The following is a 23,710-nucleotide window of genomic DNA, read 5'->3' as shown; positions in this document are numbered from 1 at the left end:
TTTGTTGGCATTCGTCAAGAGTATGCATAAGTCAAATTTAAACCAATCAAGAAATGATGGGTCCAAACTTAACTAGCATTTTATGATTTGTTAGCCATCGTCAAGGTCATAAAAGACTAGGGGCAAAATCATATCAAGAATTATAAGAATGTAAAAGACAAAAATTGTCTACTAATTATTAAGTATAACGATTTATTGGTCATCGTCAAGGTTGATACATTCAATGATAATTGGATTTTGATCCCACTTGAAAATAAAGGGTTGTTTTTAGAACACCTCTTATAAAGGTTTTGAGATATTTGAAAAATAGTGGAAGGCATAACTTAGATAAAAAATAAACCAAATCTAGTTTATGTATTGAACATCTGCTAAAATAATTTTTTCTCTTTCAGACTATTATGTCTGGCTTAAAACTCATACTAGAATAAAATAAATTAACCGGTCCTAACTACAAAGACTGGTTGAGGAATGTTAAAATTACCCTAACTTATAACAAAATAGCATATGTCCTCACAACGCTGGAACCCGTTCTAGGCCCAAAACCCACTGTAGTGGACAATATCACAATAAAATCAGCATAAAGTGGGATAGAAATTGTTCACTTGCTCAATGCCTCACAATTGCCTCTATGAATTTGGTCCATCAGAGGTAACATGAGAATATGGATGTCAGATCCATATTTCATAATACAGAAGAACTGTATGACGAGCATCCGCGACAAATGAAGTATGTGGTGTCTAGGAATTTGTTCTAGACGAAAATAACTGTGGGATCTTTTGTTGGGGACCTTGTCCTCAAAATGATCGCCTATGTCAATGAGCTTGAACTTTTGAACGCAGGCCTAGATGCAGATAGATATACATATATCGTTCTGTAGTCCTTGACACCAGCCTACTCCCGATTCATATCACAGTTCTTGATGATGGATCTGGAGCCCACTCTTCCTGCCCTGCTTAATTTGTTAAGACAGGAGGAAAGTTCTATGAAAAAGAGACAAACACCAGCCTTGATTATAGGAAAATCTTCTTTCACTTCTAGCAAACTGGTTGCCAAGAAAAAGGGAATGAAAAAATTACTAAACCAAAAAAAAGTGTTAAGAAGGCTGTCAAGAAGGACAAAGGAAGGCAAAAATGACGACTGCAGAATGTTTCCATTGTCACAAGTCAAGACACTGGAAAAGGAACTGTCCCGAATTCCTAGCCTCACTCAACAAGAAGAAGCAAGTTGTTGCTTCATCTTCAGGTGCGTTGGTTACTTAGAATTGTTTTTCTATAAATCCTACATATTAGGTATTAGATACCGGAGCAGGATCTCATATTTGTAATTTGTTACAGGGGCTGAGAAGTTATAGAAAGCTTAGTGCTGGAGAGATGACATTACAAGTTGGTAATGGTGCAATAATTACAGCAGTTGCAATTGGGGATTTTCATCTAGCTTTACCAAATGAAAATATTTTGATTTTGAATAGCTGCTATTTTGTACCAACTATGATGTGTAATATAATATCAATATCTTTATTAGATAAAGATGGATATATGTTTAAGTTGGAGAACAATGTTATGAATATCATATATAATCAAAAGTTGATTGTTTATGGAACATCGTGTAATGGCATATATATTCTTAATCAAAACACAATTCTGAATACTCATCACACTAATAAAAGAAAGCAATCAGTTATGAATGACGTTCTTTTATGGCATTGTAGACTTGGTCACATAAATAAAGAAAGACTTGGCGAGCTACATAAGCATGGATATTTAGATCCATTTGACTTTGAGTCTTATGATACTTACAAGTCTTGTCTTAAAGGCAAAATGACCAAGACTCCATTTACGGGAACTGGAGCAGGAGTTATAGAACTCTTAGGACTGCTACATAGTGATGTTATGTGGTCCTATGTCTACAATGGTCAGATGTGGCTACTCCTAATTTATTATTTTTATTGATGATTTTTCAAGATTTGGACATGTGTTTTTGATGAAACACAAGTCTGAAGCATTTGAGAAATTTATCGAGTATAAAATTGAAGTAGAAAACCAAACGAGCAAGAAAATTAAAATTCTCCGATCGGATCGAGGAGGTGAATACTTAAGATCAGAATTCTTAGGGTTTTTAAAAGATAATGAGATTCTCTTTCAGGTTACTCCACCATTTACACCACAGCTTAACAGCGTGTCAAAAAGGAGGAATCGTATCCTATTAGATATGGTACGTTCCATGATAAGTAATGCTGAGTTACCTTTTTCATTCTGGGGATATGCGTTGGAAATAACAACACTTACTGAATAGGGTTCCTACTAAACCAGTACCTAAACCGCTATATGAGATATCGTATGAGATAAAACCGCATCTTAATTATATTAAAATTTAGGGATGTCATGCTTATGTAAAAAAGCAAGATCCCAAAAAATTATAGACACGCTCAGTATTGTGTAAATTTGTAAAATATCCAAGGAATTTCCATGGATATCAATTCTACCACATCGATGAATAAAAGATAATTGTTTCTAGGTATGCTACCTTCTTAAAGAAGGAATTTCTTGAAAAAGAAATTAGTGGGAACATGATAGAACTGAAAGAAATTTTAGAGATACAAATCAATATTGATAATTTAGTAGAACCAAAAAATATAATTGTACCAGAAGAACCTCAACCACTTCGCAAATATCCAAGGCGATCTCATGCACCTAAGAGACAATATGATTTTCTTGTTGAAGGTAGCATGTTAGATCATGTCATAGATGATAACGAACATTTGAGTTATCAGCAAGCCTCTCAAAGTAGAAACTCTATTGCTTGGCATGATGCAATAAAATCCATAATAGACTCTATGTACACCAACAAAGTATGGATCTTAGACAATGCTCCTAAAAGGGTGATACCCATAGGTTGCAAATGGTTATTTAAAAAAAAATTGGGTGTAGATGGGAAACTAGACTTATAAAACTAGACTGGTAGTTAAAGGTTTTCGTCAACGACCTGGTTTGGACTACGATGAAATATTTTTCTCCAGTGGCTATGCTAAAGTCTATTCGGATCCTACTTGCTATAACTGCTCACTATGACTACGAGATCTGGTAAATGGACGTCAAAACTGTATTTCTAAATGGTAATTTAGAAGAATGCATATATATGTCTCAACCAGAGGAATTTGTAGTCCGTGGGAGCGGTGAAAAAGCATGTAAGTTGCTTAAAGCTATTTATGGACTGGGTATTCAGATCTATGGAGATAGATCTAAAAGGATATTCAGATCTATAGAATTTGGCTATCAAAAAGATTTTTCATAAAACATTTGGGTGAAGCATCCTATATACTGGGTATTCAGATCTATAGAGATAGATCTAAAAGGATATTAGGATTATCCTAATCTAGATACATTACTGGGTATTCAGATCTATAGAGATAGATCTAAAAGGATATTAGGATTATCCTAATCTAGATACATTGGTAAAGTGCTAAAAGATCTATAGAGATAGATCTAAAAGGATATTAGGATTATCCTAATCTAGATACATTGGTAAAGTGCTAAAGCGCTTAAGCATGAAAAAATCCAAGAAAGGTTTCGTATCTGCATCTCCTGGAATCTTCCTCTAAAAAGATGTCTCCCCAGACTGATGAAGAGAGAAAACACATGAGTCTAATTCCTTATGTCTCAGCAGTAGGATCGATCACGTATGCAATGTTATGTACTAGACCGGATATCATTTATTCACTCAGTTTGGTAAGTAGATACCAATCTAATCATGGAGAAGAGCACTGAAAAGTGATCAAAAATATACTTAAGTACCTGAAAATGACTAAATAGTTATTTTTGATATACGGTAAAAGTGACCTCCAAATGAAGGTTTTTTCCGACTCTAGCTTTCAGAGCGATATCGATGATAGTAAATCTGTTTCAGGATATGTTTTTACTCTCAATAGAGGGGTTGTTAGTTAAAAAAGTTCCAAGCAGGACATAGTAGCAGACTCTACTATGTAAACCGAATACATTACGACAAATGATGCAGCCAAAGAAGCTGTCTGGATGAGAAAATTCCTTTTAGAGCTGGAAGCTGTTCTTACCATTAAAGATCCAATACCTTTATACTGTGATAGTAATACTGCAATAGGTCTGACAAAGGAACTCCGGTCTCACCATAAGTCCAAACACATTCTGAGGAAGTATCACTTGATCAGGGAGATAGTTGATTGCCAAGAGATCAAGATTGAAAGAATAGACACAAAAGATAATATAGCAGATCCATTCACAAAGGCAATTGCTCGTACCAAAAGTCAACTTGTTGCTCATATATGATTTTCATTGTATACACATAAACGATTATATGTATCGGTAAAATCAGAATGCTATGTGCTTAAAAAATGAATTCTAGTATTTTTTCATAAAGTTAACTTTTAGTCAACTGGTTGACTTGTTGGTCAACAGTTGAGTTTTGGTCAACTCATTGATTTTTTTGGTCATATGATGACTTATTAATTAATGATTGGAAAATTACGCAATACCATATTTTATGAAATACCGTATTGATATGATATTTTTATTTATGAAATACACACTTCATTATACCTTGATTAATGAGTCATGAGATGAGATGAGTCATTAAGGTGGTATGATTTGGGAACATGGTTTTAGCACATAGCTTTGATTCTTCATAACTCTTTGCATAACTCATGAGATGAGTCATTGCATGACTCATGAAAAGAATCATTATATTTAGATGACTCATGGCATGACTCATGAGATGAGTCATAACATATCTCACTTTATATATATGAGCTCTCTTATGGAGAGATTAATGAAAAATTGGCTAAGTGGTTTATTCCATAAGAGAATAAAAGATAGCTCTATCTCTTACTAAACTCTAACAATCTTTGAGTAATAGGAAGTAGTAGGATTTTAAAGGGATTTTAAAGTACCCCGAGGTGGATATCTTGCCTTGTGTCTCAAGAAGACTCTGATTTTATCAAGCTCACTTGAAAACTTGGAGATCCACTACAAGGAGGTTTACAATAACTAGGAGAACGAGCTAGGGGTTGTTCGATCTACCATCGAATCACGCTACGAAAGTAAGCCTTCAAAGCTCTCGGTTGCTCTCTTTATTATAAGGATTATGTTAGATTTAATTAGGATGATCTTAGCTTGTATTTCATGCTCTCTACATGCTTAGTATTATTATACATACAGTCTTCCGTTGCGTATTTTGTATGTAATTAGCATGAATTTCCAACACTAAGGACTTAACCCCTTCATAACCCATCAAACACAATAAATTCATACAAGTGTTAATGTGAGTTAATCCTCTAATTTGTCAAACGAAAAATATACAGAAGGGTTAAACTAACCCCTCTAGAGGGAATAAAATGAGTTAACCTCTTAAAATGAGGGGTTTACTAATACTCCTATTTAAAAGAATTAAGAGCTAACCTTTCTATTTATAAAAAATTAGTCAAAATCCTCGTTATTTTCAAATACTAAAAATGATCACAATGGCTAAAATAAAACTTATTTAACGAGTTAATAATTTAGTCCTTCGGATTATCGAATGGGCTAACTACGTTAATCGTTCTCCTTAATCTCTCTTCAATTCTTCATTAACTCTTTGCCAAATAGGGCTTTTGTTAATTTAGTAGTAAACCTACTCGAATACTATTTGATACTTCTCCCAGTTCATTTAAAATAATATTAGGATAGATTAAACAGTAAATTCAGCAAACATTAAAGATAAAAAGGTTTTTAAAACTAGCATGTGAGTATCACATGAGAATATTCAGGAATAATATCCTCATGTTTGTATAACAGAAGGTACTGAAGTGCTAATTTTTAAAAATTCAAGGTATATGTGCTACCAAAAACAAGTGAGGATATATAAGTGCAAAATAATATAAATTATACGATATTTGGGTGCTAATTAGCCCACCTTTTACTATGATTATTTCCAAGTAACATAAAAGCTTAAGTAACTTTGTTAAATAATTTTACTTAATATAATCCTTTGGTGTTAGACCTATAATTTTACTAAACACTTGCATGACCTCAGGTTAATGAATATGAATTTATTATTAGATGATAACTGTGCTTTTCATGCTATAAAACAATAGGAGGTTTTAGTACATGCCCCATAAAACTTTGACATTTCTAAAGTTACCCCACAACTTATGCCAAAACCATTAATTTGTCCCTCTGTTGAGATGCTTATAACTTTTAAATAACTCGATTATCTTATTTAATCAATTAAATTATTCTTTTACCCTCTTTTCTCCTATTTCTCCCCCCATTTTCGGTTCCTTCCACCCTCTAATTGGAATATTCTCCAAGTTTTCTTGCTGAAACAATTACAATTTTAGAATATGACTCAATTATCCTATTTTATTAAGGGATTTTTTTTTTTTACCCCCCCCCCCCCAAAAAAAAAAAAAATTTTTTTAAANGTTTTTTTTTTTTTCCCCCCCCCCCCCCCCAAAAAAAAAAAAACTTATTTAAAACCCACCCACTTCCATAAACATTCATTACCCCCAAAATATCCCATATGACTTATTTTCAAACCCAACTTGTAGTGTACCCTCAAACTTTATATTGGATCTCCCAAAACAAATCCAAAATCCCTCATTTCCCCTATCCTTCTAAATAGCGATCGCACTCCACTCCCATCGCATTAATGATGATGCAAGGAGAAATTTATTTTCACGTGTTGCTCCCCTCACTCCCCAAAGTCCAATTTAGTATATTTATCTTCTTCAAAATCTATCTTTCCTCCATTAATTTCCCCTCTTCCTAACAAAATCTCTCCTTCATTGATATTTCTCTTAATAAAAAATAATAATTTAATTTTAATGTAATTTCTATTGCAATCATTAAATATTTCTTTTCAGTGGTCCCAGAACCAATAAAGAGCTATCCTACATCGATAAAGAGATACACATTAGTCGTAAAAAGTTATACTTCTGTATATGATGTTATACTTTGCTCATAAGAAGCCATGTTTTCAAATACAGTGTTATACTTGCTCAATCAAAAATTAATAGCTATTAAGCTTTCATATTCTTCTCTTAACTAGACCAATGGATATTAAATCTTCCTTTATTTTCTCCAGCAATTTTATTGACGACATTTTACACTCTATTAATTTATTTCATCTAGTCCTGGAACCAATAAAGAGCTATATTATAACAATAAAAGTTATACTTTAAGTCATAAAGAGTTATACTTCTTTATAAGGTGTTATACTTTGCTCATTTGAAATTAAATATTTCTTTATTTTCTTCAGCAATTTTCTTGACGGCGTATTACACAATATTAATTTCTTTCATGTAGTTCCGGAACAAATAAAGAGCTATATTATAACAATAAAGAGTTATACTTTAGTCATAAAGAGTTATACTTTTTTATAAGGTGTTATACTTTGCTCATTAAAAGCTATTTTCCCCCTATTTGGGTGGTCAAAGAGAGAAAAGGGGATATATTGTTGTGTTTTCTTAATGGATTTTGGTTGGGTGGAGGAGGAAGAAGAGGCCTCGAAACTAACAGCTATTCTGAGGAATAAACTAAAGGTTTTGGAATGAATTAAGAGGTTCATTGAAAAACAGAATGTTTTGGACAGTAATTTTAAAATAAAAGTTTGAAGGTTACATATCTAAATTACCATGAACTAAAGATAATTAGCCGAAGTTGTATAGACTATAGAGTAGAGAAAAGTTATTACCAAGACACCAGCAGCCATGTCCCATGGCTTCAACCGATATTCCCAATAGGCTTCAACAATTCCCAGAGCTACATGAGACATGTCCACAGCAGCAGCACCGAGCCTTCTCACACCCTATAAATTGCAACCAACAATCAAAATAGACTGATATCAATGTACATGAAAATTTCATATTCAGGACATCATAATATTACAACTATTTACCCTGCTGCTGCCAGTAAATTCCTTGAACAAGTCAATGTTTGTTGCCCACGCTTCATCGTGATCGTATCCAAATCCAGTCACTAGAAGGGATCGCTCGATCTGAGTGAGAATAATTCAACATCATGATAAGTAACAGTAGAGAGAATATAACAATTAAGGCATTATCATGCTTGCAACTATCACAAGATATGCAACAGTAAGTAATAATGGTAAATAAAAAGATACTAGAAATTCAATATGCTTATGTTAATTCCCCGTAATGGCACACTGAAGGAGTAATTCTTCAACAAATTAGTTCCAACCATTATTTAGTGTACTGCACTGCCACTAGATCTTCTAAAAGACTGTGTTGGTGGCAGTGTGATAAGAGATCCCAATTTGTATGATTAGTCATTTGCATGATCCAAAGGCTTGACAACATTTTTTGTCCCAGTTTATGCTTATATAACGAAAATTGACAATGTAATTGCTAATAAGTCACCCCTTTCAACAGAAAACTCCAGGATGACTGAACTTTTCTAACTAATATATGATGTCTTCATGTGTCAACCTATTGAAGCGAGAAAAGGTTAAATTCTCATGCTTATCTTCATTTGGCATCTCTGCTGTTTTATCAGAACGAAATACTTGAAGAATCATTTCCATTTGTTTCACAATTTTCCAAGCAAAGGATCTCCAATAAACATTACTACCACCCATTCTACGAAGTATGAAGAAAGTTATGGATGCGGGAATGTAAAAGAAATTCCAGGTAAAGATAACTAAACAAACTAATGATTTCTAAACGTAAACTGTACTTGTGACCATATTTACTAGTGTTTATTTGCTTTCAGGCAGTATGTTAAGAAGATATCTTAAAGGGGTTCCACCAGTAGTATAATTTCACCATTTATCAAAAATTACTGTGATTGGGCGCTAGCCGTTCCTTTAACAAAGTTCTAATTCCTTGAATTCTTGTCATTTGTCAAGCTCAACACTTCACAATTAAGTAACATGCACTTAAGGTGAAATATCCAAATTCCATTAGCAGCAACTGACTGTCAAATAAAGTACATAAATCATAGAGACCTTCAAAAATAAGAAATCATCAAATACCTGATCAGTCTGGCTAACATGAATTTTTTTTCCATTACAAAAGGCTCCACCACCTGCACATAGAGGATCCTCTTAATTACTCAACTAGCCAAGAAAAAAGTATGAAATGATTTGTCATCAATGGACTAGCTTGAAAGGGGACTGTCTTTACATGAACTAGCAGAGAATGTGCGAGTATCCCAACACATAGGACCACCAACAAACTCAACCTGAAAAGACAAAAAATATCAAGCAATATTCAAATCTGAGTAAATGTGATTTCTCAAAGATAGAAACTCAAGTGTTTATGTGACAATGAAGAGTTGGATCATGCCTCAATACTAAATAATCGACATATGAAAAAAACATTGTGTACTCCTGAAATATTTAAAGGCCATAAGTATAAGCAAGAACTTTGAAACTATAGACACTCGATTTGAGTGCAGTCCTTTGAATTAAATTCTTCTCCAGACTGTATTTTGTCTATCCAGTGGAAAACAAATAGCATAAAGCTACAAATTGGACGTTGATCTTTGTTTCAAGGGCCTACAAAGAAATAGAGGTAAAGGAGAAGTTGAATACCATAGGAAGAAACTATATAGAAGAGGACTTATGAGGGGACACAATATGCATGAAATGTTTTCTTTTAATTTTTGCCAAAGGAATACTAGTACTTCTATGAATAATTGATCTTTTAAATCTATTTAGACAGAGCAAACAGACTACCTAGATAACATAAAAGCAAAAAATTGAAAAAAGAAAAAGTAAAACTTAAGAAGTTTACGTTGTACTGAGCTCGACCAAAATGACTATACATAACATAGCTTCTTTATTTGAAGTCATCTTTGTTCATTTCCTTCAGATCAAGTTTGATTTAAGAAAATCAACATTTCTTATCTGCAATTTTCTAAGTACTGTGTAATGAATTGTGAATGAAAACGGTATTCGATATCACTACAATTTTGAAATGAATTAAAAATAGATTTAGAAAATCTCTCAACACTTCAATGAAAAGACAGTTAAGGACTTACTCTTTTATAACAGTGTGTATATAAATTTATGTATAAGACCTTTAGCTCCACAAAATCCTTCAAATCTAATAACTGGAACACAGCTGAAGCAGGAAAACAATAAAGTTAAATTACCACTTCAGAATTACACATTGTGACACTAGAAGCACCCAGCATGTCGGAAGTTCAACAACTAGATTAAGATTAATTCCATAATTATGGATCGTAGGAATCAACTTCTCATTAATATTTCATAATTTAACTTTCGATGTTCATTTAGACCATTTATTTTATCTAAAGTAATCAACACCAGCGTCTAATTATTTCATGTGGAATGCAAGAAGCTGATAATGGTAATACATGGCTTATTGGTAAGGGATTGAGTAGTCTTTGGATTCAAATTCAAGCCCTGTAATTAGTGTAAAGCAAAGTAATTCATAACTTCTGACAAGATTTGAATTTTCACCCAAAACAAAACTAACCTTATATTATGAATATATATTTATCCTGTTTGTTGTGATTAAATTAAGAAAATTAACAAGTATCCCAAGCCAAATTTTTTAATGATATTCCTGGAACTCCTGTATCTTTCAAAAACAAAAAACAGTATCAACCAAGAATTAGAGGCTGAATTTATTATGTTGAATATATTCCTTTTGCACCCCAAAATGAGACATAAAGATATTTAATTAGAAGTATGAATAACAAAAGAAAGTAATTACCACAGATGCAGCTGCCGGCTTCCCACGGAAAAGGACTCCTACTGAAACAGCAAAGCTTGGATAACAATGTGCAAAATTCGTTGTTCCATCTAAACATCAAGAAAAAGCTCAAGCTCAGAAACAAAGCAAGTACCAAAATGTGAAAAGGGCAAACAGAAGTGCAAAAGGCTGCAAATGTTAGATATTATTAGTATTGAGCAGATATTATGAGATACTATGAGATGTGATTATATATGATTTTATTACACACCTATTTTATAATATCCACCTAGTCTTCATTTAAGATAGACTAGGGTTAAATGAATAATATTTATGTCTTTTCTATTTCTCTAGATGGTATCAGAGCCTACTTGATTCTAGACAACTTCTCTCATCTTTCTACATCTCATGGCCGTCGAGGGGGATGCACGTCCGTCATGCTCCCCTCGGTAGTTTTGATGACATCGATGGCTTCAACATATCTTTGACTTCTACATCATTTGACTTCGAGATCTTCGTTGGACTTCAATCTAGAAAACTTGACCTCAAACATACCATAGACTCAAAAAACCAACCTTTTTTACTGTTTGCCATGGTACTGTTCATAAAAAGTGACGGTGCGGTATTGTTCATAGGCAACAGTAACCAAGCTGGTAATGCTCACTGTTAACAGTAACCCTCTGGTACTTAAGGCAATTTGCTTCAACATCCGGCCCTTTTCCAGATAAAATCTTTTTGTAATATCCCTAATTTTTTATTGATAATAAGTATATACTAAGTTACAAAAGTCTTTTATGCAAAAAAATAGCTATAATAAGATATCTAATATAAATCTGTAGGGGGTTTATTGTATATGGAAGTTTGTCAAGGGGCTTTGTAGGTAATGGTGTACTAAAAGAGAAAACCCTACCTCACGTCGCCGCCACTTATTGTCTCTCGCGAATCTCATCTCTAGAGCAAATGACATGAAGGGCAAAAAAAAGTCTTTATCAGTTGGGTTTTTGGGATCAAGAACATTAGTCAATGTATATTTTTTCTCCCTACTTAGAAACATATATCTATACCTCCTTGTTTGAGGCCATGGCCATGGTAGAACCAAAGTTTGGTTCTGATCCCTTTTGTTTTCGTATTTATACTTCTGTTTTCGTCTTTATACATGACCATTTAATTTTTAGCATATGACTATGGGTTCCATTATAAAAATTGTTATGCATACAATGCTTGGCAGTGACTATAGGGTACAGTAGGGTATATTGGTTGATTTTAGTGTTTTTTAATTAAATAGTGTATTATAAGTATGTCATTGATTATTTTAGTAGGTGTTTGAGTCGACAGTTTACAATAGTATTGATCATTGTTTATATGTATTTTTTAGGGGTTTCGAGTGGCTCTGAGGAGGCATCGTGAGTGGTATTTTGGTTGTCTTTTGGGTTTGTGGTAGGTGGTGAATTTATGCATTGTGCGCTGCGTATTTTTCATATAAAATTATATTAAGTATATGTGGATTTGTTCCTGATGGATTATATCCTTTGTATGGTTTACTGGTATATCATTTGTTGATTAGTTTGATTTTGTGTTGCTCATGGATATTTTGGTATAAGCTTATGCTTATTTTACTTCGTCGACATTCATGTCTTTTTCATTTAATAGTAGGTTAAGATGCATATGTAGTTGATTTCACTATTAGTTGGCTTTTGGCATTTTTTATAAATATTTGGTTATAAGAACTTTGTTCATTTTTCATAAAACATATGCATCTCAAGTCAATATACTAGTTTATGTCGGAGATAAGTAAGTCATCTAAGCAGGCCTCAATGTGCCTCTATGAGTTTTTTTTTTTAGCGCTAAGAGCCCAAATTTGGGTCTCATCGTCCTGGAACCACGGGCTTATTAATTGTGGGGTTTACCAAATCAACCAGAGTATGAAGTGTTGACCGCATTGAGACGTGACCTACTTATTCTCCATCTCATTAAAATATTTATTTTAAAGATATTGTATCAAGTTTGTGAGCTCATTGATAATTTTTTACTATTTTAATATTTTGCTTATCAAGTCAAAGTATTCTAGTTTTTGCAAAATCAGTGTTTAATATATGAATTTATCCACTTATTGAGTTGGGAACACATTGTGTTGTATTCACATATTTTCAGAGACTCGGGATTAGGTGGAGTTCATGGTTTGCAAATCCTTAGGAGGGGGTAAGGAATAAAATTTGCAAATTGCTATTTTCTTCTAGGTGAAGGTTGAATAAAAGTTTTTGATAGTTGATATTTGCAAGCTTTGTAATTATGGAATATTTCTCTTTAGTTTGACTTTTATTTTGTGTTGAGGAATATTTATTTCTCTCAAGTTAGTTGGACTAATATTGACTTTTGGATTATAAAAAATATTTATTGTTGGTTTTATTTCAATGATAAAATTATTTTGGTGGTCTTTTGATGAATGTATATTTTTGGAGGACTTTTCACAGGTTTACTCCGACTCCAATATTCCTTCTAGGTTTGAAAATTGGGATCGTGACAGATTGGTAACAGAGCTTGGTTGTAGATCCAGCTTGAACTGGAAGACGATTTGGTGATAAAAAGAAGATATTGAATTTTGATGAATAGAATGGAATTTGATAAGTTATTTTGAAGCACAATTAAAAAAACATTATGATGAATTTTTTGACCAAAGGATTATAGTATATTTAAGTATGATTCCATTCATAATCTTGGAGCTATGGACTTTAGAGTTAATGGTATGATTTTTTTGAGGTTGAAAGTATAGTCCGGGTAGCACAAGGCATGACTAGGAGATGTGTACCTGAATGTTGTTTTGTGCTATGTTAGTTAAGACTACATTATGAGGTAAATTAGTGGATAAATGTTATACACAACTTAAGATGTTAAAATTATTTTTATAATTTTGGTTTATGATATTGATATATGTTCCAAGAGTCAAAAGGTTATGGAGATCACTCTCACAATGTTTGCCAAAACACAATCAGTGTCAAAGTTGAAGAGATGTGAAAAATGTTTGGAGAATTTCTTTTATTGTCTTGCTTACCTAGTAAATAGCCTTTATACGTTACTTTTAATATGATCACATATAACTATGGTTTAGATGTTAAGGGTAACAGTATTTATCTTATTTTCTTTCTTTATAGACCAATGTCTTTTTGTAATTTCTCTCTTATAAATGGACCCCAATATAGTAGTACCCATGAGTTTGGATTAGCTTCTAATATATCTGAGTTTGATTTTTAGGTACATAAGCCTCATATACCATCTAATTTATGTCTTTTTGATATAATGGTCCTTAATGTATTGATGTATGATGAAAATATAACTTATTTTAATGGACCAAGATTTAAGAATAGGAATATCATGAGTTGAAGGATACTATATGCATAATTTCTTACAATTTCTTTCTGGATCGGGAAGATTTGTGGTATACAGTGTGATGTTTCTCTTGTTGGTCTTAGGTGTGTTAGTATACAATATGGAAATATAGTAGTATATGCATCTAGGAAGTTTGACGTTATGAGCGAAATTATCCCATGTATAATTTGGAGTTAGTCCCATGATTTCTTGTTAATGAAGATATGATTATCATTATGAGTATATATTTGACATGCACATTAATAATGAAAATCTTAAGTACATATATTACCATGTAGAAGATGAATATGAGGGAAAGAAATTGGATGGAGATGACGAGAGAATATGATCTTAATATTTGTTATCTTGTAAAGTCAAAAGTGGTGGTTAAGATCTTGAATACAATGCCAAATGCTAGTATTACTATTTCAATCAAGATGCCAAAACATATATAGTTGGATTTGATAAAGCTTGATATTGATAGTTGTATTTATAGACTAGAAATAGTGTTTCTTTACCTTAAGATCTTTTAGCTTGAATTGAGTGAGTTATAACAATATATATATGATCTAAATCTTAGATCCATGGAAATCAAGTTACGAGGTGACAACAGATTTTGTAATAGAGCTTCCTAGGATTCAATATGGTTGATATTACTTAAATAATTGTTAAGAGAGTTAATAATCGATCGACTCAATCCTTGCCTTGTGAAATAACTTTTTCTCTTGAGAAGTTTGCTTAATATATGTCAAAGGTGCTTTGTGATTTTAGAGATATCAATGATTATTATATATTCTAGGTTTAGCTCCAAATTTTATATGTAAAAAAAAATGCTTTGGAGACAAGAAATTGATCTTTAGCAAATCTTCTCATGTACATATGGATGATCAGAGTGGCTTTTACATACATTAGAATGTGTGCGCCTTGAATTTGGAAGGTAATCGAGAAATATCTGAGTTTGGTAGAGTTGCATATAACGATAGCTATTTATCCTATATCAATATATTCCCTGAGGTACACTGTATTGGGAATAATTAGGAGAAAGAAGATTTATAATTTCTAAGATAGTGTAGATTAATATTGAGAGTAGATTAATATTGAGAAAAGTCAATTAATTTGTAATTGACTTTGAGCAGCTCAAGTAGGCAAAAGAAATATGAAAATAATAAGAGGTTAAATTCGAAACTTGACGTAGAAGATCACATCTTCATTAAAATATGATCTCTTAAATAAATAATAATATTTGGAATTAAGGAATTATTGATTCAGAGCTATAATGGTACCTTTTAAGATTTTTAGGAGGATTGGAGCAGTAGCAAATAAATGGCATTGCCTCTTGACTTATCAAAGATTCACAATGTATTACATGCAGTAACATTAAATGAAAAAAAGTACATACTTGACCTCAATCATACAGTAAACTATGATCATCGTTAGATCATGAAAGATTTGATACCAATAGAGTATCAAACATCATGAGTGACGACTATGTTGGACAAAGATCGAGGACTACATTTGATTGAGTCAAGCAAATATTATGATCAAGCAATACTTTCTTTATAAAAGTCTTGTAAAATGAAAAAAGTTATTATTTAGTGAAAGAACCAACTTTGAAGTGCAAGGATGAGAAGAATGAAAATATCTGTATCTAACAGTGGACTCAAGCATATTCAAGTTTTGAGGACAAAACTTCTTTTAAGGGGTAAACTATGTAACATCCCTAATTTTTTTATTGATAATAAGTCTATATTATAAATATTAAGTTATAAAGGTCTTTTATGCAAAAAAATAGCTATTATAAGATATCTAATTTAAATCTGTAGGGGGTTTATTGTATATGGAAGTTTGTCGAGGGGGTTTGTAGGGAATGGTATATTAATAAGAGAGAACCCTATCTCATGTCGCCGCCACTTATTGTTTCTTGTGTTTCTCATCTCTAGAGCAAACGACATGAAGGGGGAAAAAAGTCTTTATCAGTTGGGTTTTTGGGATCAAGAACATTAGTCAAGGTATATTTTTTCTCCCTACTTAGAAACATATGTCTATACCTTATTGTTTGAGGCCATGGCCATGGTAGAACCGAAGTTCGGTTATGTTCCCTTTTGTTTTCGTCTTTATACATTCTGTTTTCGTCTTATACATGACCATTTATTTTTTAGCATATGACTATGGGTTCCATTATAAAATTGTTATGCATACAATGCATGACCATGACTATAGGGTACAGTAGGGTATATTGGTTGATTTTAGTATCTTTTTAATTATATAGTGTGTTATGTCATTGATTATTTAAGTAGGTGTTTGAGTCTCCGGTTTACAATTTTTTTAGGGGTTTTGACTATCTCCAAGGTGGCATCGTGAGTGGTATTTTGGTTGTCTTTTGGGTTTGTGGTAAGTGGTGAATTTATGCATTGTGTGCTACATATTTTTCATATAAAATTGCAATTAAGTATACGTGGATTTGTTCCTGATATATAATACCCTTTGTATGATTCACTAGTATATCATTTGTTGATTAGTTTGATTTTGTGATGCTCATGGATATTTTGGTATAAGCTTATGCTTATTTTACTTCGTCGACAATCATGTCATTTTCATATAGTAATAGGTTGAGATGCATATGTAGTTGATTTCACTATTGGTTGGTCTTTGGCATTTCTTTATAAATATTTGGTTATATGAACTTTGTTCATTTTTCTTAAAACATATGCATCTCAAGTCAATATACTGGTATATGTTGGAGATAAGTAAGTCATCTAAACATGGCTCAATGTGCCTTTATGAAGTTTTTTTTTCATTTTAGCACTAAGAGCCTAAATTTGGGTCTCACTGTCCCAAAATCATGGGCTTAATAATTGTGGAGTTTACCAAGTCAACCGAAGTATAAAGCATTGACCGCATTGAGACGTGACGTACTTATTCTCCATCTCATGAATTTTTATTTTAAAGATATTGTATCAAGTTTGTGTGCTCATTGATGATTTTTTACTATTCTAATATTTTGCTTATCAAGCCAAAGTATTCTACTTTTTGCAAAATCAGTGTTTAATGTATGGATTTATCCACTTATTGAGTTGTGAATTCATTGTGTTGTATTCGCATTTTTCTCAGAGACTCAGGATTAGGTGGAGTTCATGGTTTGCAAATCCTTAAGAGGGGGCAAGAAATAAAATTTGCTAATTGCTATTTTCTTCTAGGTGAAGGTTGAATAAAAGTCTTTAATAGTTATTTGATATTTGGAAGCTTTGTAATAATGGAATATCTCCCTTTAGGTTGACTTTTATTTTGTGTTGAGGAATATTTGTTTCTCTCAAGTTAGTTGGACGAATATTGACTTTTGGATTATAGAGAATATTTATTATTTATTGTTGGTTTTATTTCAATGATAAAATTATTTTGGTGGTCTTTTGCTGAATGTAGATTTTTGGAGGACTTTTCACATGTTTAGTCTGACTCCAATATTCCTTCTAGGTTTGAAAATTAGGGTCGTGACACTTCTGAAGTTCACCTTGATGTTATCATTTTTCTTATCAAAGGATGTCGAAATCAAGATTGAGCGGCTGAGCGAGCGATGGATTGATCGAGGGTTTTCCCTTGTTTAAATTTGTTAAACCACCTAGGGTTTCTTCCAACTCTCTTGCAACTAGCCGTTTTTATTTCCATTTGTAACAAGCTGGACATGTATATAGTATATATATGCTTTAGCTTGAGGAGAATTTTAGATATTATTAGTATTGAGATCTTAGCTATGTAGCACGGACACGGATCCGACACGACCATCCGACACGCCGACACGAGGCAAATCCTAAAAAATACATAGGATACGTGTGTTCGACACGTGTGTCCGACACGGACACAACACGACACGGCTTCATGTTATGCGTGTCCGTGCTTCATAGGATCTTAGTACATACTATGAGATATTATCGGAGATATTGTGAGATATGATTAGATATGATTTTATCTCATACTTATTTTGTAATATCCTTTTAATATTTATTCAAGCGAGGTTGGGATTAGATAAATAATATCTTTGTCTTTTCTATTTTTCTACAACAGATAATAGTCTCAAGCTAAAGCATTAACTTTCAATGTTGCCCCATATTTGCAAGCTCAATAAATGGGTCAAGTGCCCCTGCCATCTGGTGAGTTCACAAGAATATTCAATTAACAAGTACTATTAATATACAATCCATCAATGGATTTGAATGTAATGAGGTGTGACATGGACATCCCATTTATCAGCCAGCAGCCAGCCTAGCATACTTTCAGATAAAATGATAAATTATGAAACATAATGGTGTTGTATATCAGTCAGTAATGTAATATATCAGATAATATATCTTATGAAACATAATGGAGATATGTGATATTAGCCTAACAAAGAATGCATTAAACCAGGTCCGGAAAACAGTCTACATACTGATAAAAGACTATCCAACACCCTCTCCTTCATCATCACGAAAGGTCTCTTTTAAGTAACCAAATCCCACTCATAAATGCATGTCATGTCTTTTTTATGAAAAAGATACAATATAATATGATTTTCTCTGATTGTTGTTAAGTGTACAGCAAATAAAAAGTTTAGTCTATAACATAGATGGCATCAAGTGATTCTAGTAATTAATCATCTCCAAATACCCTTAGCTCTTCAAGACATGCAATTTTATATTCACTAAACAATTTGGATCAACTAATTTATCAGTGTATTGGTGAAATTTTGTTTGGAAAAAAAATTCAGACCAAATACCTAGTGGGTCGATGCACCAGAGATAATCAGATGATGTATCCCCTATAAGGCCTCCTTCCTCCCCAAGAATAAGATGGTCCTTGAAGTTTTTCTTGACCACCTCCAAAATGACAGATTCACTCATTTTATCTGTGCTGCAAGTAAAAGGTAAGGAAATAAAACATTATAAAAGCAACAGTAATATAAGGCATGAAGAACATTGGTAAATGAATATTCATAGCGTAGCAAATAAGTAAAAAAACCAAACACACAGAGCAAGGAAGCAAGAAAGATCTCCTTACTCTGTGACCAAGTCTGTTACTCCCTTATAATTAATATTCCGTGGCTTGTTGACAGCATCCATAACTACCTGTCGATAAATATAACATTCAGGTAAAAGAGTTAAAAACTATACCAATTACGAATTAGGCAACAATATCAGGCAAGCAAAACTTGCTTCTGTTGGGCAAGGAAGTCTAGTTATCTATTATATGTAAAGAAGTACTACTGTCAATTTAAAATTGGTATTGACTAGTATTAGATGTAACACGCACCCACCATGTCTAAGTAGTGCTTCAAAACAAGAAAATATATGCTCAATCTTAAGCAAAGTGAAGCAAAAAATTTCAAAGAAAACAAAAGCAATATATGGGGTATTATCCTCTTCACAATGAATGAGAAATAAATAAAATTCTCCCCTATTTCAAGATAGTATTGGAGTAAGCTTTGAATTCTCAAAAACTTTACCTTCATCTTTAATCTTGGGGCTATCAAAGGGGTTTTCGCCGCAAGCATCAAACATGGTGCTTCCTCTCGACGGCTTAGAGATCAAGTACAATTATGTTTTCATCTAGTTCAAATCTATTGACATCAATAATCCGTAAATCTTCGTTTTCATCGGTTGACGGTTTTGACATCACGCACATGCTATCTCATCAAATTGTTGCTGTCCTATACCTCAATGACAATAGAAAACACCTCGTCGGAGCTTTAAATCTCATTACGGTCATTGAATCAACTTCTTGATCGACCCCTCGTTCTTCATCATCTCTCTGTGCCCCGACATCTTGTCTTTGTTGACTTCCTTTGCCTACTCGGTCCCTTCGAATCTCAGTTTGTTTTTGGACCCATTCGACTTTTGTACTATTACATAGCATGGTCCTTTAAATCACAAAGCTTCTTTTTCTGAATGCAGCTTGCGAAGCCCGTTTTTGTCTTTGTCGCCCGCGAATTATCTTTTATCTTGATGTCGCTTGCAAAGTTCTTTTTTTCTTGTCATTTTTTTCGGCAACTTTTTGCTTACACAACTTTGTTCTTCGATTGTTGATTGACTGAGATAACATGACATGCAAACTAATCAACTCTTTTCGGAAGAAGCTGGGTTTCATTAATCTCTACACCCTAGCTTGAGAGAATGTATTCAAAGATATACACGATTCATCACCTTTAATGGAGGATTCAATGTATAAGTTAAATATAGTATTTCTAATTAGAACTTTACTTTATTATAAATTAACTTTATTATAAATTAACTTTTTTATTAGATCTTTCTTTTCATATATATTCTACAATGTGTATAAATGTGGGCTATTATGTTCTTCTTTAATATGAAGAGATCGTAAAAAAAAGGAAAATCTTCTCTTTCTCTGATTTCAACATATAAGAAAAGGAACAGGATGAAAGAGGATTATGTCTTTATAAGGAAAACATAATATAACATTACATTAGTTGTTTTCTTCAATTCATTATTTCACTTCCTCCAGTTTTTCACTATACGCACAAAAAGACACTCAAAGATCTATTTTTGAGTACAAATATCCTTCAATAAATGTATAACAATGTTGTCCAGTGTGGGCTTTTGATAAGTGTTGTATATTCTCATAGAGCAACTGAGCAATCCTGATCCATAATATCAGGGTTTACAGAACAAAAATCGCTAGATGTTAACTTTATTCAAAAAACAAACTTTTCAAATTTATATGACTTATCTTATTGAGAAACACACAAATGACAATAATAGCAACAGGTATAAAGGGCATAATTTCGATCCATTAATTTCATTTTCCAAACAAAAATGTAAGGTATGCATCCTCTGGTTCCACATCAAATACCTATTATGTGAGAAAAGGTACATATATATTTTCTCATAAGATTTCATGGTAATTTTATCTCTGAATGAAGAATATTCCCCCACAGAATCAAATATCTGAATAGGTTAATAGACAAATTCACTAAAATGTGGGTTTGGTTTCAACCATTGGACAAACTACCATTATATAACTAAGAAGGAAAATCAACCATCGGAAAAAGAAAAAAATCAATAGCCTGATACTGTAATTATATTTCTGCCATAGCAATGTCAAATGTACTTAAGAAATCAATCTACTACCCCATGTACCAACATGATTTTCCTTCTTACGAGACCAGTGAATGAAAGATTAAATTGGAATTAGAATGAAAACTTATACATTTAGCAAATAGTGAACACATTTTCAACATTGAACACAACCAGTCTATTAGAAAAATTAAACAAAATTTCCCTTGATTAACACAAATCTAGAATCGGGTAACCCAATATATTCACAACCCCTATCAAATTTTGCACCCATTGAAGCAAAACAAGGAATGGGTCTAACTAATTCAACAAAAAACATATAAAACCTATAAAAAAAGGAGCAATCATGGGTTACCTCAGCTCCGGCCTTGGCAGCACTTTCGACAACCTTGAGAAGCTCTGCCGCTGTAATCGGACCAGTGGAGTCAGCGGCCACTTTCGGGTACTTTTTCTCATTTAGGATTTCAGAGATAACAGCCTTAGTATGGAAATTTCTTCTCAAAGGAGAGAATTTTGGGGTAGGGATTGGAAAAGAAGAGGAGGGTTTTGTGGAGAACTTGTGCTTGATGAGGATGGAAGCTGGAGAGAGGAGAGACTGACTCATGATAGGGGAAAGAGATTTGATTGAATGAAGGGAGAGTATTTGGATCAATAGAGGAGATTGAGAAGAAGTGGTGGGACTTGAGGAAGGAGAAACTGGAGACAAGAGAGGGAGAGCGTAAGGGGGGTCTTTTTTTCTCGCTTCTCTTGTGCTGTTTGGTTGGACTAAAATCAGCAGAAAAACCCATCAGAAAACTGACTTGAAAAATTATTACTGTTTTTCCTCAAAATTGGCTGTTTGGTTTGTCAAAAATAAAAAAAAAGTGGGAGAAAATTGTAATATCAGCTAGGATTTTGTACCTGAAAGGTTTCCACCCTTGATAATCCGATTATAGAGAAAAACTCTTATTTTCTTCTCACGCACACGAGCGCTCAGAAAGGGGAAACTAGTGTTCGGTTTTCTTTCATTATTTCCCAGCCGTCAAACGCGATCTCATCACCGCTCTTTCCCCTCGATATTCTTCCTCATCGTTCCCTGTTCATCCTTCCCCTTTCAAGACGCCACGTGATCTTTTTTTTTTCCAGCCGCCAACGAGATCTCATCCTAGCCGCAAAGCTGACCGCAATCTCATCAAACCGCAATCTCGCCCCCATTTTTTAGCAGACGTCACTTGTTGATTTGAGGTAAGAATCTTCATGTAATTCATTGTGTTTATTCGTTAGGCTTCTCGTTAAATTGGATAGTTGTTGATTGTTTATTTAATGTAATGGTTATCGTATGTGGTATAATTGCGTGATTTTGTTTGTTTAAATAATGTTAATACCTACTTTAATACGATGTTAGTATTATAGATGGATGGTGACCTTGATAAGGAGACTGTAATTAACATGCGTTCAAGTGTTGCACTCTCTGTTTGAGGAGAATGCAAAGTAGACGTAGATCCATTCCTTAAGGTCCTAGTGATGAGAAAATAAAACAATATAAAATTAGAAAAGATCACATAGACCTCATATATAATGGATTCAGTGATAGTTGTGTCAACTGTGTTAGAATGTGTAGTGGTGCTTTTAGGAAGCTTGCAGAAATTATAAGGAGGAATGATTTGTTACGAGACTCGAGACTGTTATAGTGGAGGAGAAGCTTGCTATGACTTTGAATATATGGGGCATAAAACTAAAAATCGAATTGTTAGGTCACCTTTTATTAGATCTGATGAGAATGTAGGTAGATATTTTAACAAGATGTTAGAAGTTATTTGCTACATACGTCCACGCTTCTTGAGACAAGCACGGAATGAAGTTCCACAAGAGATTATTAACAACCCTTTATACTACCCTTATTTTAAGGTATACACTCTATACTTTGTAAATATATAATCATGTTTATTTAATTTAGATTGGCAATATTCACTAGTAATATTTTATACACTCTAGGATTGCCTAGATACGATAGATGGGACACATATTGATGCTCTATTACCCACCAATCTTGCTCCATGGCTCCGTGGTCGCAGAGGAGTCACACAAAATATTCTAACAGAGTGTATTCCAAACAAGCTATTCACCTACGTATTAGCGGGCTAGGAAGGTTTTGCAAACAACTTTAGAGTCCTTCAAGATGTATTATCTATGCCATAACCTCATAGTCTGATAGTATCTGATGGTAATTTCATTAAAATTTCAAATCCAACATATTTACTTTAACAATAATATTGATATTCAATGCAATGTTAAAAATACTAATAAATAATTTTATATCATGAAAATTATAGGAAAATATTACTTGTGTGATGCTGGATACAAGATCATGCTCGGTTTCATCTCCCCATCTTGTGGTGTCCATGACCATTTGAAGGAACAAATAGGAAGGACACCTAAAAATAGAAGGAAATTATTCAATCTTAGACATTCTTCATTAAGGTCTAAGATTAAATCTATATTTGGTTGCTTGAAGAATCGTTTCAAGATTCTCACTGCTAAGCCCCATTATCCTTTTCCTGCCAAGTTGATATTATATTGGCATGCACGGTTCTGCATAATTAAGTTGTAATGG

General features: G+C 33.1%; 1 protein-coding gene across 1 annotated transcript in view; it reads right to left on the bottom strand.

Moving 5' to 3' along the window:
- Positions 1–22,132, bottom strand: part of LOC109820163 (phosphatase IMPL1, chloroplastic) — a 33,799-nt gene extending 11,667 nt beyond the window's left edge. Inside the window, exons 1-9 of the mRNA XM_020386265.1 lie at positions 22,018–22,132; positions 21,473–21,882; positions 19,085–19,152; positions 18,804–18,937; positions 10,712–10,800; positions 9,152–9,209; positions 9,001–9,053; positions 7,906–8,004; positions 7,702–7,815 (exon numbers count right to left, since the gene is read on the bottom strand). Coding sequence (XP_020241854.1) covers positions 7,702–7,815; positions 7,906–8,004; positions 9,001–9,053; positions 9,152–9,209; positions 10,712–10,800; positions 18,804–18,937; positions 19,085–19,152; positions 21,473–21,721 — 864 coding nt within the window. The 5' untranslated portion in view covers positions 21,722–21,882; positions 22,018–22,132. The remainder of the gene's footprint in view (positions 1–7,701; positions 7,816–7,905; positions 8,005–9,000; positions 9,054–9,151; positions 9,210–10,711; positions 10,801–18,803; positions 18,938–19,084; positions 19,153–21,472; positions 21,883–22,017) is intronic.

The sequence above is a fragment of the Asparagus officinalis genome, chromosome 8 (assembly GCF_001876935.1).
Source record: "Asparagus officinalis chromosome 8, Aspof.V1, whole genome shotgun sequence".
Taxonomy (NCBI): Eukaryota; Viridiplantae; Streptophyta; class Magnoliopsida; order Asparagales; family Asparagaceae; genus Asparagus; species Asparagus officinalis.
The sequence above is the reverse complement of the archived record's forward strand: the minus strand, read 5'-3'. Positions and strand labels throughout refer to the sequence as shown.